General features: G+C 35.5%; 1 protein-coding gene across 2 annotated transcripts in view; it reads left to right on the top strand.

Moving 5' to 3' along the window:
- The window catches only part of LRP1B (LDL receptor related protein 1B), a 1,880,289-nt gene that overhangs the window by 1,823,943 nt on the left and 42,314 nt on the right, over window positions 1-14,032 (top strand). For both annotated transcript variants that reach the window (XM_088022156.1, XM_088022157.1), the window contains 2 exons: window positions 8,967-9,141; window positions 13,260-13,364. In XM_088022156.1, the coding sequence (XP_087878282.1) occupies window positions 8,967-9,141; window positions 13,260-13,364 (280 nt within the window). The remainder of the gene's footprint in view (window positions 1-8,966; window positions 9,142-13,259; window positions 13,365-14,032) is intronic.

Below are 14,032 nucleotides of genomic sequence, written 5' to 3' on the forward strand. Positions count from 1 at the left end.
GTCAACATATTTAAGAATCTTAGAGCTTTTCCAGAATCCTTCTAAATGTTTTCATCCTAAATTAGATGTCCGTAAATGGTAACACTCCAGACATGCCTCACTTTGTGATTTCTTGGCTGTTGTTTTGGTTTCTTATTTGTTTGGAGGGACCCAGAGTTGATCCTGCTTGATAATGAAGAAATCGTCATGGATAGTCAGCAGTTTCCTTTGAATAAGAGAATCCAGGGCTGTAAACCAATTATCTGTGGCTAGAGAGGCAAATATCCAATTTGGGTTGGGATGGGAGACTGAGAATGACATGTGAAATGTGAACGTGTGGATGAGGTGTGGGGTGTGGGAGTCCAGTTTGAGCTCCTGAGCTCTGATATTGCACACTGTGGTGGCATCAAGTAAGATTGCCTGGGCCTGCTGCTCTTGAGCTACAGGGCCCTTTAACATTCTGGCTGATGGTGAGACCCTCAGGTATCTTCATAGATGGGAGTGCATTCAGTTTTAGATACACATTTAAAAAAAGAGAACACCAAAGATATTTAGAATTAATTTCTAGAGGTTTGTTTTGTTTGGCTTGGTTTGGGGTTTTTTTGAGTAGATGTATGACTTGTTAAATAAGAAAAGTAAGAGTTTATTCTCTAGAGTTAGGGTTATTTGAGTTTGAATTTCTGTACTTCCACTTACTGCTGTGTTATCTTTGGCAAAGTGCTTAACCTCCTTGTGCCTCAGTTTACTCACCCATAAAATGGGAATAATGCCATATAATGCGTGAGACTATAACCAACAAATGAGCCCGAATGAAGAAGACAGCTAAAACCAAATATTTATCCTCCTCCTCCTCATCATCATCATTTTCATCATTTTACTTAAAACAGGCCCTAGTTGTCTTGATGATAGAAAGGGCACTGTTGAGGATAGGTGGGGGAGGAAGGCCTGGTGAGATAATCTTAGGCATGTTTAGTAATACTGCCTCTGTTCAAAGATGATCGATGGGTATATTGGATAAATTAGTCAGGTAACTCAGATAAGGTCACATTGTTAGCCAGAGTAAGAACTGAATTTAACCTCCAAATCCTTCATATTCTAGCCAGTGATTTTATTTCTTTCTTTTCCTTATTATGTCACCTTAGCATGAGTATTCATCAAAAGTTTATAAAATAGCATCGTTGGCTGTCTTCCACATTTTATACCTATATGGAAGCTGCCATAAACCTCCCTGTAGGGAGGATATTAGCAAAATTCATAGAACCTACTGTTCCTGGGGGAACAATTAAATATCAGTGAAGGTGGAGCATGAATCGCACTGAGACTGGAGCTGAGTTATAGAATGCCTGGGGATATGCACTGTGGATAATTCTACCTCGTCTTCTTTGTGAAAGTAATACAATCCTACTTCTGGTTGGTTATTGTGGTTGTGTGTAGTTCTAAATTACCAGATGCTTACTTAAATCATGACTCTTAAAGCAAATTCACATAACTTATTTTTTTTTAAAACCAGGTCAAAATTTAGTGAAGTAGAACAATTGATGTATACACATGTAATTGTATAATTTAGTCTCCCCTATATGACCATCTGTATTACCCATTAAAGACCCATTAAAGATTCTTACTGAATATCTTCAGCTCCTGCTTAGGTGGTATTATTTTAGTTTGGTTTTATTCTCTTTAAATAAATTTCACACTTCACTAACTATTACAATGTGAATAGCTCAGTTGCAAATATGAGTTAACAGCTAAATAGTCTTGGCAATTACTTTTCAATAGAAAGAAATATTTGGGAAAGAAGTTAAATGCAGCTAGAGATTTTTATAGACATCTGGCCCTCCATGAATATTCATAAACCTGTATATATACCCATACAACCCATATTTTTTTGGAGTCTATTAAGATTATCTAAAAAAGATTAAAGGAAGAAGTATTTCCTTATATTTTTGGTTGCTTGAAAAGGAAAGATAGAGAGAGAAAGACAGAGTACAATGGTGGCATCCCTTGAAAATTATTTTATTTCTGTTGCAGAAAATAGCCATTCACTTATTCTCCAGTTACTCTTCACCTAATTACCATATGAATACTCTGCAATTATATATCCATCGTTGTCCTTTAGATTACATGATTGTGTTTAGTGCTACTACGCAGTTCTTAGTGTAATTACCCTGCAGAGGTTATAACAATTTTTATATTGTGAATATAAAGTGTTATTACATAATTTCATGGTAATCTCTAGTTTCTTAGCACAGATTAATTACATTTCATTATTGCTCCTTCTTATCATATGCGGGACATCTCAATTGTCATGCCATTCAGGTCAATAAAACGCTTGAAACTTGGGGGATGGAATATTTCAAAAGAAGGAAGATTTTGTTGGTAGTAATATTTGTAGGCTCCTGCCACAGTGGATGTTTTTCATATCAGTTCTGGTTCTTTTTCCTTCTTGTCTTAAACTTTCAATTGGGTTGTCAGCTCTCTGAGAGCTGGTGGCCTTTCTCATATTTCTGTACTCTTCCTACAGCTCCCACGATGTAATTAGGCAGATGCATGTTCCTCAGCAAATAATCAATTATGGATCCACCCTTCCATTTTATTGTCAGGGTTAAATTACTCAAATTGTTCAAAACAGGACCAGCCATGTTGTTTTACCAGCTTTCCTTTCCATAAATTCAAACTGTTCTTTCTGAATGCTTACTGGTTGATCTGGCTAAACTCTTCATCTTCGACATTCAGTCCCTTCCCCATGAAATGCCCTCCAACAAAGAATGTCCCTATCACTTATGTTTTCTTTTAACTTGTCTTCTTTTAGTGTACCACATTTTTTTTTTTACTTTATTTCAATTCCAGTAACTATTAAGCCAAATTTAAAATTGGGGGGAAAACAGGTAATTGGGGGTGTGTGTGTCTGGTGTCTCTGTGTCTATGTCTTTGTAAGAAATTAGAAGACAATCCCTTTGCTACACACTTTGGTGTTAACCAACCACCAACATTCCTAACTGTTTTCTTTGGGAGGAATTATTAAGTTTTTTTTTCAGTAACCTGTCACTTAGTCAAAGATGAAAATGAAAAAACAAAAAGCAGAAGGCTATAAAACTTCTGCAAAGGATGGGGCGCCTGGGTGGCTCAGTTGGTTAAGCGACTGCCTTCGGCTCAGGTCATGATCCTGGAGTCCTGGGATCGAGTCCCACATCGGGCTCCCTGCTCAGCGGGGAGTCTGCTTCTCCCTCTGACCCTCTTCCCTCTCATTCTCTCTATTTCTCATTCTCTCTCTCTCAAATAAATAAATAAAATCTTTAAAAAAAAAAAAACTTCTGCAAAGGTAAGTTCATAGAAATAATTAAGAATCATAGTGCTACAGGAGCCATTAAAATATTAATATTTATGGGGTGCCTGGCTGGCTCAGTTGGTAGAGCATGTGACTCTTGATTTCAGGGTTGTAAATTTGAGTCCCATGGTGGGTACAGAGATTACCTAAAAATAAGATCTTTAAAAAATATATATATTTTACTTAAGAAAATGGATATCTATCTTACAGAAAGATTACCTTCAAAATGGTTTTAAAGCATTTTTGGTGCTTAAAGTGGTAAGCTCTATGGGGTAACTATTTTTTAGCACTCTGGGATAAGAAAAGTGTTCTTTCAGTGAGTGCTAAACTTTTCTGTTTATCTCAGAGCTTGTTAGGTCAAGGTGGAATCCTCAGAACCAAAGTGAGCACTTATATACCAAAGGAGTCTTCTCATATACTATTCTTCTTCATTCTTTGCTAAATTTCTGCTGGATTTGGAAGTGCTAATGAAGTATTCTTTTTATTAGATAAATAGCTGAAGAGAGACTTAGAATTTAAATATGAATGTGTAGTAACTTTTTGGGAGTATATAGAGAGGTGACACTGGTAAAAAATATTGCACATATTTATACAAGTTTTACCTAGATGCTTGTAATTCAAAGTGGATTAGAGCTGAGAATTGAATGAGAGAGGTTAGGTCACTCTCCAATGACTTACTGCACATTGCTGTCCTGATACTGAGACAACTGCAGAGAATGTGAACTTTGGTTGAATCCTCCATTTTAGAAATAGCACCATCAGATGTACCAAATTTCTTTCATGATATGTGTCATGATTAAAATAGAAATCACAGAGAACATTTGAAGGAATTATTTTGCTTTCCAATTTATAAGTATTCAATGCTTACATGGTAGTTTATTTCTTTTAAAGATTTTATTTATTTATTTGAGAGAGAGAGAGAGTACAGTCAGGGGGAGAAGCAGAGGGAGAGGAAGAAGCAGATTCCCTGCTCAGCAGGGAGCCTGATGCGGGACTCAATCCCAGGACCCTGAGATCATGACCTGAGCAGAAGGCAGACGCTTAACCAACTGAGCCACCCAGGCACCCCACTTATGTGGTAGTTTAAATAGCAGATGACAAAATCTCCTATTAAATAAGGTTACTTTCTCCTGTGTTCAGGAATCTTGGACTGAGAATTGAGTAAATAGGGAAGTCTTGAAGACAGAGAGAGACAGACAGAGAGGGAGAAAGACATAGAGAAAAAGAGAGAGAGAGAGAGAGGGAGAGAGAGAGACTATGCATGCAAAGGGTTGGGCCCTACTGAAAGGTAGGTCCCTGCACCTAATAGTGGTGCAGAAAACAATCCAGCTGAACATATAAGTCAAGCAACTTCTACATACTCCACATCCAAAGCCTAATAGTGGGAGATCATCAGAACATTTTCAAAGAAAGACACTGGGAAGCAACCCTGGCAGGGTGGGAGTATAGTGAGCAACTCTCTACCCCTGAATTTCAACATAGCGTCAAGTGTGAAGCATGGGAACTGGGGAAAATGAAATGTCTTCCATTTGAATATCTGTAGAGAAAGTATTCTGAGTCTAAAATGATTTTTGCCTTTTTTAGAAGGAAAAAAGTGGCATAGCTTAACAGCATGCAATTTAGAATTATTTATTAAAGTGCAAATTCTAACATCTGCTTATTTCACAATTTTATCTTAAGCAAACATTTCTTTTACATTCTTTAGATTCCACTTTTATGCCATGAGGCCAATCAACTGCATTGAATAATGTGCATCTGACATGCTAGGAAAAAAAATATTGAAAGCATTAAAGGGTAGAGAACTTTCTTTAAAGCATAAAAAATAGACATGAATTCCTTTTAATAGAAGTGCTTATAAAGAGAAAACCTATTTAACCTAGTTAGCAAATTAGCTAGAATTTCTAAAATATTGTAATTGTAGTTTATTTGCCATTAGGTTAGAAAAATCTTTTTATTGAAACATAATATAAATAGGAAAGTTTAAAATCACAAGTTTACAGTTCAATAAATTATCACCAGATGTACACAGCAGCGTAAACCAACATCCAGGTCAAGAATAAATATTATTGGTACCTCCGATGTTCCTTGATGGTCTTTCTCACTATCCCTTCCCTTCTCCCCAAAGATAAGTCCGTTTTAACTTCTAAAACCCTAGATTACTTTTGCCTTTTGAACTTTATATAAATAAAAAAATAGTATATATATTTTTATGTCCAGCTTTTTTTTCTCATTACTTTTGTGAGATTCATCCATGTTGTTATTTATTAACTGTACTGCTTTCATTTATTTATTTATGATATCAATGTTTGTGTATATATACATATATTTGTATGTATATTACTTTGTGTGAATGAACCACAGTTTATCCTTTCTTCTTGCAATGAACAATCGGATTATTTTTATTTCGGGGCTATTTCTATGCACAGGTTGCTGTGCATATTACAAACATATTTTTGTACACTTATGCATGCTTTCCTCTTGGATATATTTTAAGAGTGGAAATGCTAGGTCATAAAGTGTGGGTATGTCCAAATAGAGTAGATACTGTCAATTGTTTTCCAAATCAATTGCACCAATTTGTATTTCTACTAGTAGTGTATGAGAGTTTTTGTTATTTGCTGTCAATTAGGTGGAAGTGCAATGGTATTTCTTTGTGGTATTAACTTGCATTTCCATTTTTTAAGATTTTGTTCATTTATTTGAAAAAGAGAGAGAGAGATCAAGCATGAGTGGAGGGAAAGGGAGAAGCAGATTCCCCATTGGTGCAGAGCCCAATGGGGGGCCCAATACCAGGACCCAGAGATCGCGACCTGAGCCAATGTCAGACGCTTAACCGACTGAGCCACCCAGGCACCCCTAATTTGTATTTCTTTGAACACCAATAAGTTGTATATATTCTCACATCTTTTTAATCGTAGCCTAAAGCAGATTTAATTCATGCACCAAAATTACTTATAGTTAGTAAACTGTAGGTGAGTATTTAACTTTACCCTTTAGCACTTTAGGCAAATGAGAACTATTCCTTGCTACAGTGTGTTATAGGGCAATCATCAACCATCAGAATGTTAACCCAATTTTTTCCAGTTTCTCAGGTCTTCTCAGTGATGTGGTTATAAAAATAAAATGGTCCAAAATTTTGGATTACAAATTGCATTTTAATTAAGGTCTACAAAGTTAGTTAAGAAATAAGCTATTTTAGGGGTGTTTGGCTGGCTCAGTTAGTTAAGTGTCAACTCTTGATTGAGGCTCAGGTCATGATCTCAGGGTCATGATCTCAGGGTCATGAGATTGAGCCCTGCATCTGGCTCTGCAGTGGACATGGAGCCTACTTAAGATTCTGTCCCTCTCCCTCTGCCTCGCCCACCCCTGCTCACATGCACTTTCTTTCTCAAAAAAGAAAGAAAGAGAGAGAGAGAGAGGAAAGAAGAGAGAAGAAAGAAAGAAAGAAAGAAAGAAAGAAAGAAAGAAAGAAAGAAAGAAAGAAAGAAAAAAAAAAGAAAGTTAGAAAGAAAGGAAAGAAAGAAAGAAAGAAAGAAAGAAAGAAAGAAAGAAAGAAAGAAAAAGAAAGAAAGAAAGAAAGAAAGAAAGAAAGAAAGAGAAAAAGAAAGAAAGAAAGAAAGAAAGAGAAAGAAAGAAAGAAGCTATTTTAGTTAAATCAAATCCTTTGACAACTATTGAACAATGTAGTCCCTTTGTTAATCAGTAAAATGTGTTTCCAGTTCATCATTTCTCATGTTCCCCAGTTCCCATATTCTGGTTCCTCAATCAGTCCCATGTAAATCACCTGGGCCCCATTTCGGATTTATGAATTAGAATCTAGGCATGAGTGGGCAGTGGTGACAGGGATGAGCACTGGAATTTACATTTGCAAATAAGTCACCTGCATGATTTTGATGAGTTATCCACTATAGATAAGGACTTACTATGAAGATCTTGGAAGGATACATAAGCCAATTTCTATGCCCCATCAGACAACTGGACCAGGATCAGAGGATGACATTTAAAGCAGTTGGGGGGCGCGATAGGAAAAGAGCACTTTCTCAGTAAAAGGTACTGAACAACCTGAACTAATGAGAGTTGTTCTCTTGAGATTTCTGTACTGAATAGGAGAGAAGCTCATATAGGCAGGTGATCATACATTCTTCACAAATAAAACAGCATCTGTAATGTGTACTCTCTAACCACCAAGCCTGGGGCAACTGCAAACAGACACCATCATGGATAGCTGCTAACACTGCGTTAGTTTTCAGAACTTCAAGTCTCACACCTTTTGAAAGTGCTACTTTTCTTAAATATAGCCAAAACCATGTTAATAGACTTAAGCACTGAATCTCAATGAGGGTACTTGGCATAATGCAAGAGCAAGCATAAGAATGCTTGAAATAAATTTCCATAAATACGAAGCAAGCCTGTCAATAAATTTAATTTCTGTCTGATTTAATAAAGGGCTAGATAAATATACAAATATGAGAATTATAAATTATGTTTTAATTTTCCTCACCTGCTATAACTGTCTTACAGCAGGTTAAAGATTATAAATTGAGATTTTTATCTCAGCTAATCTCATTTAACATTGCTTCACAATTAGTTAGCTAAAAGGAAATTGCAGCTTCTAAGCACAAAGTCTGAGACTGATCTAATCAGTTCTTTTGTTTAAGATTATTGTATTATGAATTTCAATATTTGAATATGATAAATTATAGTATGTTGATATACAAACATACACATATACTTGTCTGCTTTTCAAAAGACTGAGTCAGAATGTCTAATTATAGTGTAGTTATTGTATTATTACATGGTCTTTGTTTTATTATTCCCATTCAAGAGGTATAGAAATATTTGAGGAAATCTTTTGTAATTGAGAAAATTGTTTATAATGGTCAATAAGAAACATCTTTCCAAACAAAAGACTCATACCTCATGGAGGTTTTCCCTCTAATTGGGATGTTAGGCTCTCACCTAGGAGGGGAACAATAGCCTAGACTTCTGTTCACTTCCCACCCATGACGGATCAGTTTCCCAGTTCACTTCTCTCTTGGTGTTCCACGAGAGGCACATCTCCTTGTTTGCTCACCTGTCCAGGTGTTCAGAAATAGAGGGCCTGTTCTGCTGTGTGTAGAGGAAAGCTTCTTTGCACCACAAAGGGCTGATGCAGAGGTAGGAGTCCTCCACTCACCACATACTACCCTGTTGTCCAGATGAAAAAAGTGCAAGGAGAGGAAACAATAAATGATATCCAAAGAAATCTGGAGTATTTCTGCTCATTTCAGAATAATAGTAATATTGCCCATGAGAAGGAAACTAAGGAATCTGGTTAACTTAAACTTTAAAATTCAGAACCAAAAGACTTCCTCAGCTAGCATTATATCAATATAACTTATCTTTTTTAGCATATGAAATGATGCCTGACTGGCAAAAAAAGGAATCAATAGCATTATTAAAGAATTCTAGTTACATGTAATTACAAACTGATTTTGTAAATTAATCCACTTATCGATTGGCTCTTTTTAAATGTTTAGATGCTTTAATTAATTTACTTATTTTTATATTTGCTTAACGATTCACCATTTTTAAATATTAAATGAAATGGTAACATGTATTGTGACTGAAGAAAGACATCTTGCAGTATGATTTCTTTTTCTCTGTTGTGCGTTCTTCCTAGATGTGTGTCACCACTACTGTGTGAATTCTGAATCCTGTACCATTGGGGATGACGGAAGTGTTGAATGTGTCTGTCCAACACGCTATGAAGGTCCAAAATGTGAGGTTGACAAATGTATAAGGTGCCATGGGGGGCACTGCATTATAAATAAAGACAGTGAAGATATATTTTGCAAGTAAGTGGACACCCAGCTTAATTTATAAAAGCATTCGAGCCCAAAAGGATCTAGCAGTTCAACAATAAATGTGAAGATAATGTAAATTATTTTTATCCTAAGATTCTATATAGTGACCAGTGCATCCTTGTTTGTTTGTTTGCTTTTCTCTTTTTGGTTGTAGATAAAATTCAGTTCATTTCAGTTAAATGAACTTATTCAACACCTATTATGTGCAATTGGGGAACATGAAAATTTATCATATAATCATGTAATGATATGGTCAGATCATTCCCTATGTAGAATATTCCTAATAGTAAGCATGAAATAGTGAAATGCAACATACCTTAAAAAAGCTATTTGTAATATCCCTAAATTTGAATAGCTCAGGCTTTTAAATGTTTCATCGTTATCATTGACAGCGAGTGTTTACTTTTCTGTTGTTACAAAATTAGCCTGTAGGGGAGGAGCAAAAGACCTGTCTAATGTAAATATATTTTAATCTTTGGATTTTTATCTGATTTTAAGCACAATGGTCCAAAATGAGGAGAAGGAATCATGTGTCCTAGGAGGCAACTAAAATAAAAACGTCCAAGTTAGACTTTGGTTACGTTGCCTTTGGCCCTTTGGCTTTAAGATCAAGTGACTGGAAAATAGAGCATCGCAGCTAAAGGATAATGCCGTTTGGTTTCTGTCCTTAAACAGGTTTCTGCCACTGAGGTTAAAGTTCAGTCCTCACTCTGAACTTCTTTTAACAACCTTTTAAAAGAAGGGCTTATAAAGCACTGGACTCCTTGTTTAGGAGTATCATAAATGAGAATATGAGGTAGAAAAGCATGCTGTCAAGGGCTCATGCCACAGCTTCTACTGAGACAGCTCTGTGGGGGTACCAGCCCTGAGTTATGTTCTCTCCCAAAGAGGGCCCAATAAAATTTTATTACAGACAGCATCAACATTTTTTTCTTTTTTATTTACTCTCATTTTAGAATTTACTCTGAGTATGATTTGTGTTGTCATTATGAATGACAGATACTCAAACCCTCAAATTGGGTCACTTGAAAGTACATTATTTTTTAAGTAAAATAATTGAAAATACAACTAATTATAAATATGTGCCTTTGATAAGTATATAAAAGCAAATGCATTTTCATGTAAACGACCAAAATCATGTTTGCTCATTAAGCTCATCAGTTCTTTGTGATGAAACTTGAGCAAGACAGAACTTTGTTTCCATGAGTGAACATATATTTTTCTCTCTGTCCAGTGCACCATATCAGAAATGCACTGTAGTGTCTTGCTTATGACTCCATTCCATTCACACAGGAAATAATAGACTATCATCTAAGACAGGCTATAAGCTGCAATTTCCTTCCCAGTTTACCTTGGAAAAGCTCATGCAGAGACACACACCGTGTTTTCATTATAAGGGGAAGTTCCAGATGAAAAAAGAAGGGTGAGACTCTTTGGGCTCTTAGTACTGCCTGCTACAGAGAAAACTGGCTTCATCATCCTAGAAACACCAGAACCTCATAACCCTAGTTGGCTACGAAGATCCAACATTGTAGTTCTTGACTCTTAAAAGATCCTTTTTGAAAAAGAATATGTCAGATAAATAACAGTTGCTAACAAAGGAGTAGATAGTGGAAGCTTAAAAATAGTATAATCCTTGATCAAATAGACTATATAACATATGAGCATGACAATACAAACAAGACTCTGGGTATTCTGAAACTTATTAGACAAGTTTGTCTTCATGTCTATGGTACTTTTCATCTTAGCATTAAATGATGTTTAAGTGATAGTAGAATTTCTGTCTCACAGGTAAATAACTGGTAGTAAAACAACCACAACTGAGTTACAGTAAATCTTTTACATAAATAGAAAAATTCAAGCCTTCACGTATATGTGTGATTTCAAATAGTCAGGTGTGTTTCTAATGCATAGTCTGTGAGCTGTCAACTAGAATAGATACTCTGTCAAGTATAATAAATTTAATCTTTAAAAATGGAGCTAATTGTATATTTTTCTCTTTTGTGGAAATCTGAGTAAATACTGATGAAGAGTGACTTGATCATAATTTGGAATAGCCTAAGTAATACCTTTGCAATGTCAGTTGTTATAGGATTTCTTTGTGCGAACAGGACAACTGGTAATTAACTTGTGGAAAGTGATATATCACAAAATGTGTGTGTGTGTGTGTGTGTGTGTGAGATATGCCTCTAAGAAATGAAATTATGATGAAAACCAGCATTAAAATATGAGCTGAACTCTTTGATGCATCATAATGATTTGAGTAATTTGTATTTCACATTTGAAATATATACAAATGTCTGTCTTCAATTTAGGATTCAAACAAAACCTTTAGAAGGAGAAAGAGGCAACATCTTTTATAACTCTTGAAAGCAAGTGTTAAAGGCAATCAATACTTAGAATTTTTTTTTTCTCTTTTAGAAGCTGATATTTGGTGTATTTTGTAGGAAATACTTTAATGTATAATGAGATATTTTTTCTCTTTGACGTTGTCTTTTTGATAGAACAAGAAACCATAACTTGCTGCTCTTTGATTTTCAAGGAGGCTGGGATGGAGGGCAAGGAAAAGTCTCCCGGATGCATTTAACAGATCAGACACCAATACTGCTAAATGTATATTTGTCTCACTTTGCATCCATATTCAGATACCTTTAGATTTAAGGCATTCTCTGTTAAATCTTGGAAATTTGAACTACTACTTCCTTTTCCATGTTGGTTCTACATTCATATATCTCCAGCCAGTACATAGTTGACTCATTACTTCTGTTCATCTTGAAAAGAAATGTGATTTTAATATCCAGGCTTTTAAAAAATATCTTTAAATTAAACACCTGGAAAAATGATAAGCTTTTTGGTGTATTTCCAGCAGGCTTACCACCTACAGGAGCTGAAATAAATATTCACAGAATAAATTAATCAGGATCGCCTACTGATCATTTCAGGATCATTGGGAATTACCGATCTAACCGATCATTGGGAATTACCCTTTGATGGATGTAACACAATAGGTATCCATCATGGAGAGGATCAAAGTGATCAGTGATATTGCAACCTGATTTATGTGTCAAGCTTGTGACACCACTGATTGCTTCATAACACCTAGTGCCAACATGACCTCATAATCAGAATAGTGGCATGATCTGTTGTAATTCTGATTTGGGCCAAAGCTTGTATTATTCTGTCAACCTACTTCTCATACAGATCTCTTGATAATTTAGAATGTCGATGCACTTTTGTCTGTTCCCCCAACAATTTTCAATGTCCAATCTAAGAGTATTTATTTATATCAAAATATAGCACAGCAAATAAGAAATTGCTGTATTTTCCTATTATTGTTATGCTTGTTTTTTTCCATGCAGCAGTAGCCATAGTGTTTTTCTTATCTCAGACATGCAATGTGCTATAAATTAGAATTGTTTCCATAAGTTTTCCATAAGAAAGCCTACCTCATTACCTTGTTGCCAGACTACATATTTTTCCTATAACACTACTGTTTATTTTTGCAATGAACTTCCCATGAATTTTTTATGTGTTAGAGTAAAAAAAAAAGACATTAATTACAGTACATAATCAAAGAGAAGCAGTGAGATAAAATGACTACCAGATAATCCTATACTTTCTTACAAAACCTGGAATCTAAAACTCGTAACAGTTTTTTTGGACCAGATTTTCCAGTTTACAAGAAAGAGCTGAAGCATTTTCTTCCAGAATATTTGACCATGTGGTTTATAATTCACACTGATGTCACCAAGTCCTGGTTGTATGAAAAGGGAATAAGATCCTGATGCTAATGTTTCCCTGCAGTGTAAGTGATAGACATTAGAGCATATTTTTTCACATATATATATATATATAGCTATATTAAAATTTTATATTAAGCAAATAGGTTGAAAATTTGAAAACTACCAAAAGAAAACATTTGTCTGTCATCATTTTGTTAAAAAAAATTTTTTTTTGCCTCCAGGAAGTCTGTCTTTCTGAAAACTTACTTTTAGCCAGACACTCATTACTCCTCTATGATGAATATTCTCATCTGCAGAGAGTTTATGTCCACTGCAACAATAATGATGCCAGTGACAATGAGCTTTCTTTCTTCTTTGTTGCTGCAGCTGCACTAATGGAAAGATTGCTTCTAGCTGTCAGTTATGTGATGGCTACTGCTACAATGGTGGCACGTGCCAACTGGACCCTGAGACAAATGTACCTGTGTGTCTGTGAGTATTGTACAATGCTGTGGGCATTTTGTGCCATGACTCTGTATGGACATGGAATCCCTCCTCCATTGTTCTCCTTTCTTGGGGTAATACATTTTATCTCGGGGGGGGTAATACATTTTAAATGAATGTTTCATGGACATCTCTGATCAAGTATTGTCCCTCAGTGGCTCAGATGCTACAGAATCTCCTCCCTCATCAATGTGCTAGTGATTTCATAAGAAAGAGCTCATTTAATTATTAGCATCATACCCATTAAAGACATTCATAGATCTTTGAACTTGGGAATGCCAGGGAGAATTATTCTAATTTCATTGACCTTATTCAGGTATGGGAAACCCAGGCATAATTGTATTTACGAACACTTGGTACTTACAGCCATTCCTTTCAAAAGACCTTGTGGGATCTTTTCAAATGTATAATGCTATTTGATGTCTGTATCAGGTTTAGAGTGTGGTATTATGTAAGCCTATTAAGCCCTCATCTTCTTTGGAATTCATTAACTTGAATCTGGGTTTCTAAACATTTGGAAAGTACTGGAGATTCTCTGCTCATGAGAAAATCTAGAATTTAATATTTTCCCCTCTGTCCAGAATGGACAACCTGAAATAAAACCATTCCACTTACGTGGTTTCTATTTTGATTTTTCTTTTATCACTACTTGACTA

This window comes from Eumetopias jubatus, unplaced genomic scaffold, assembly GCF_037043125.1.
Source record: "Eumetopias jubatus isolate StellerSeaLion01/CBP00866 unplaced genomic scaffold, mEumJub1_p1.0 scaffold_3, whole genome shotgun sequence".
Lineage (NCBI taxonomy): Eukaryota > Metazoa > Chordata > Mammalia > Carnivora > Otariidae > Eumetopias > Eumetopias jubatus.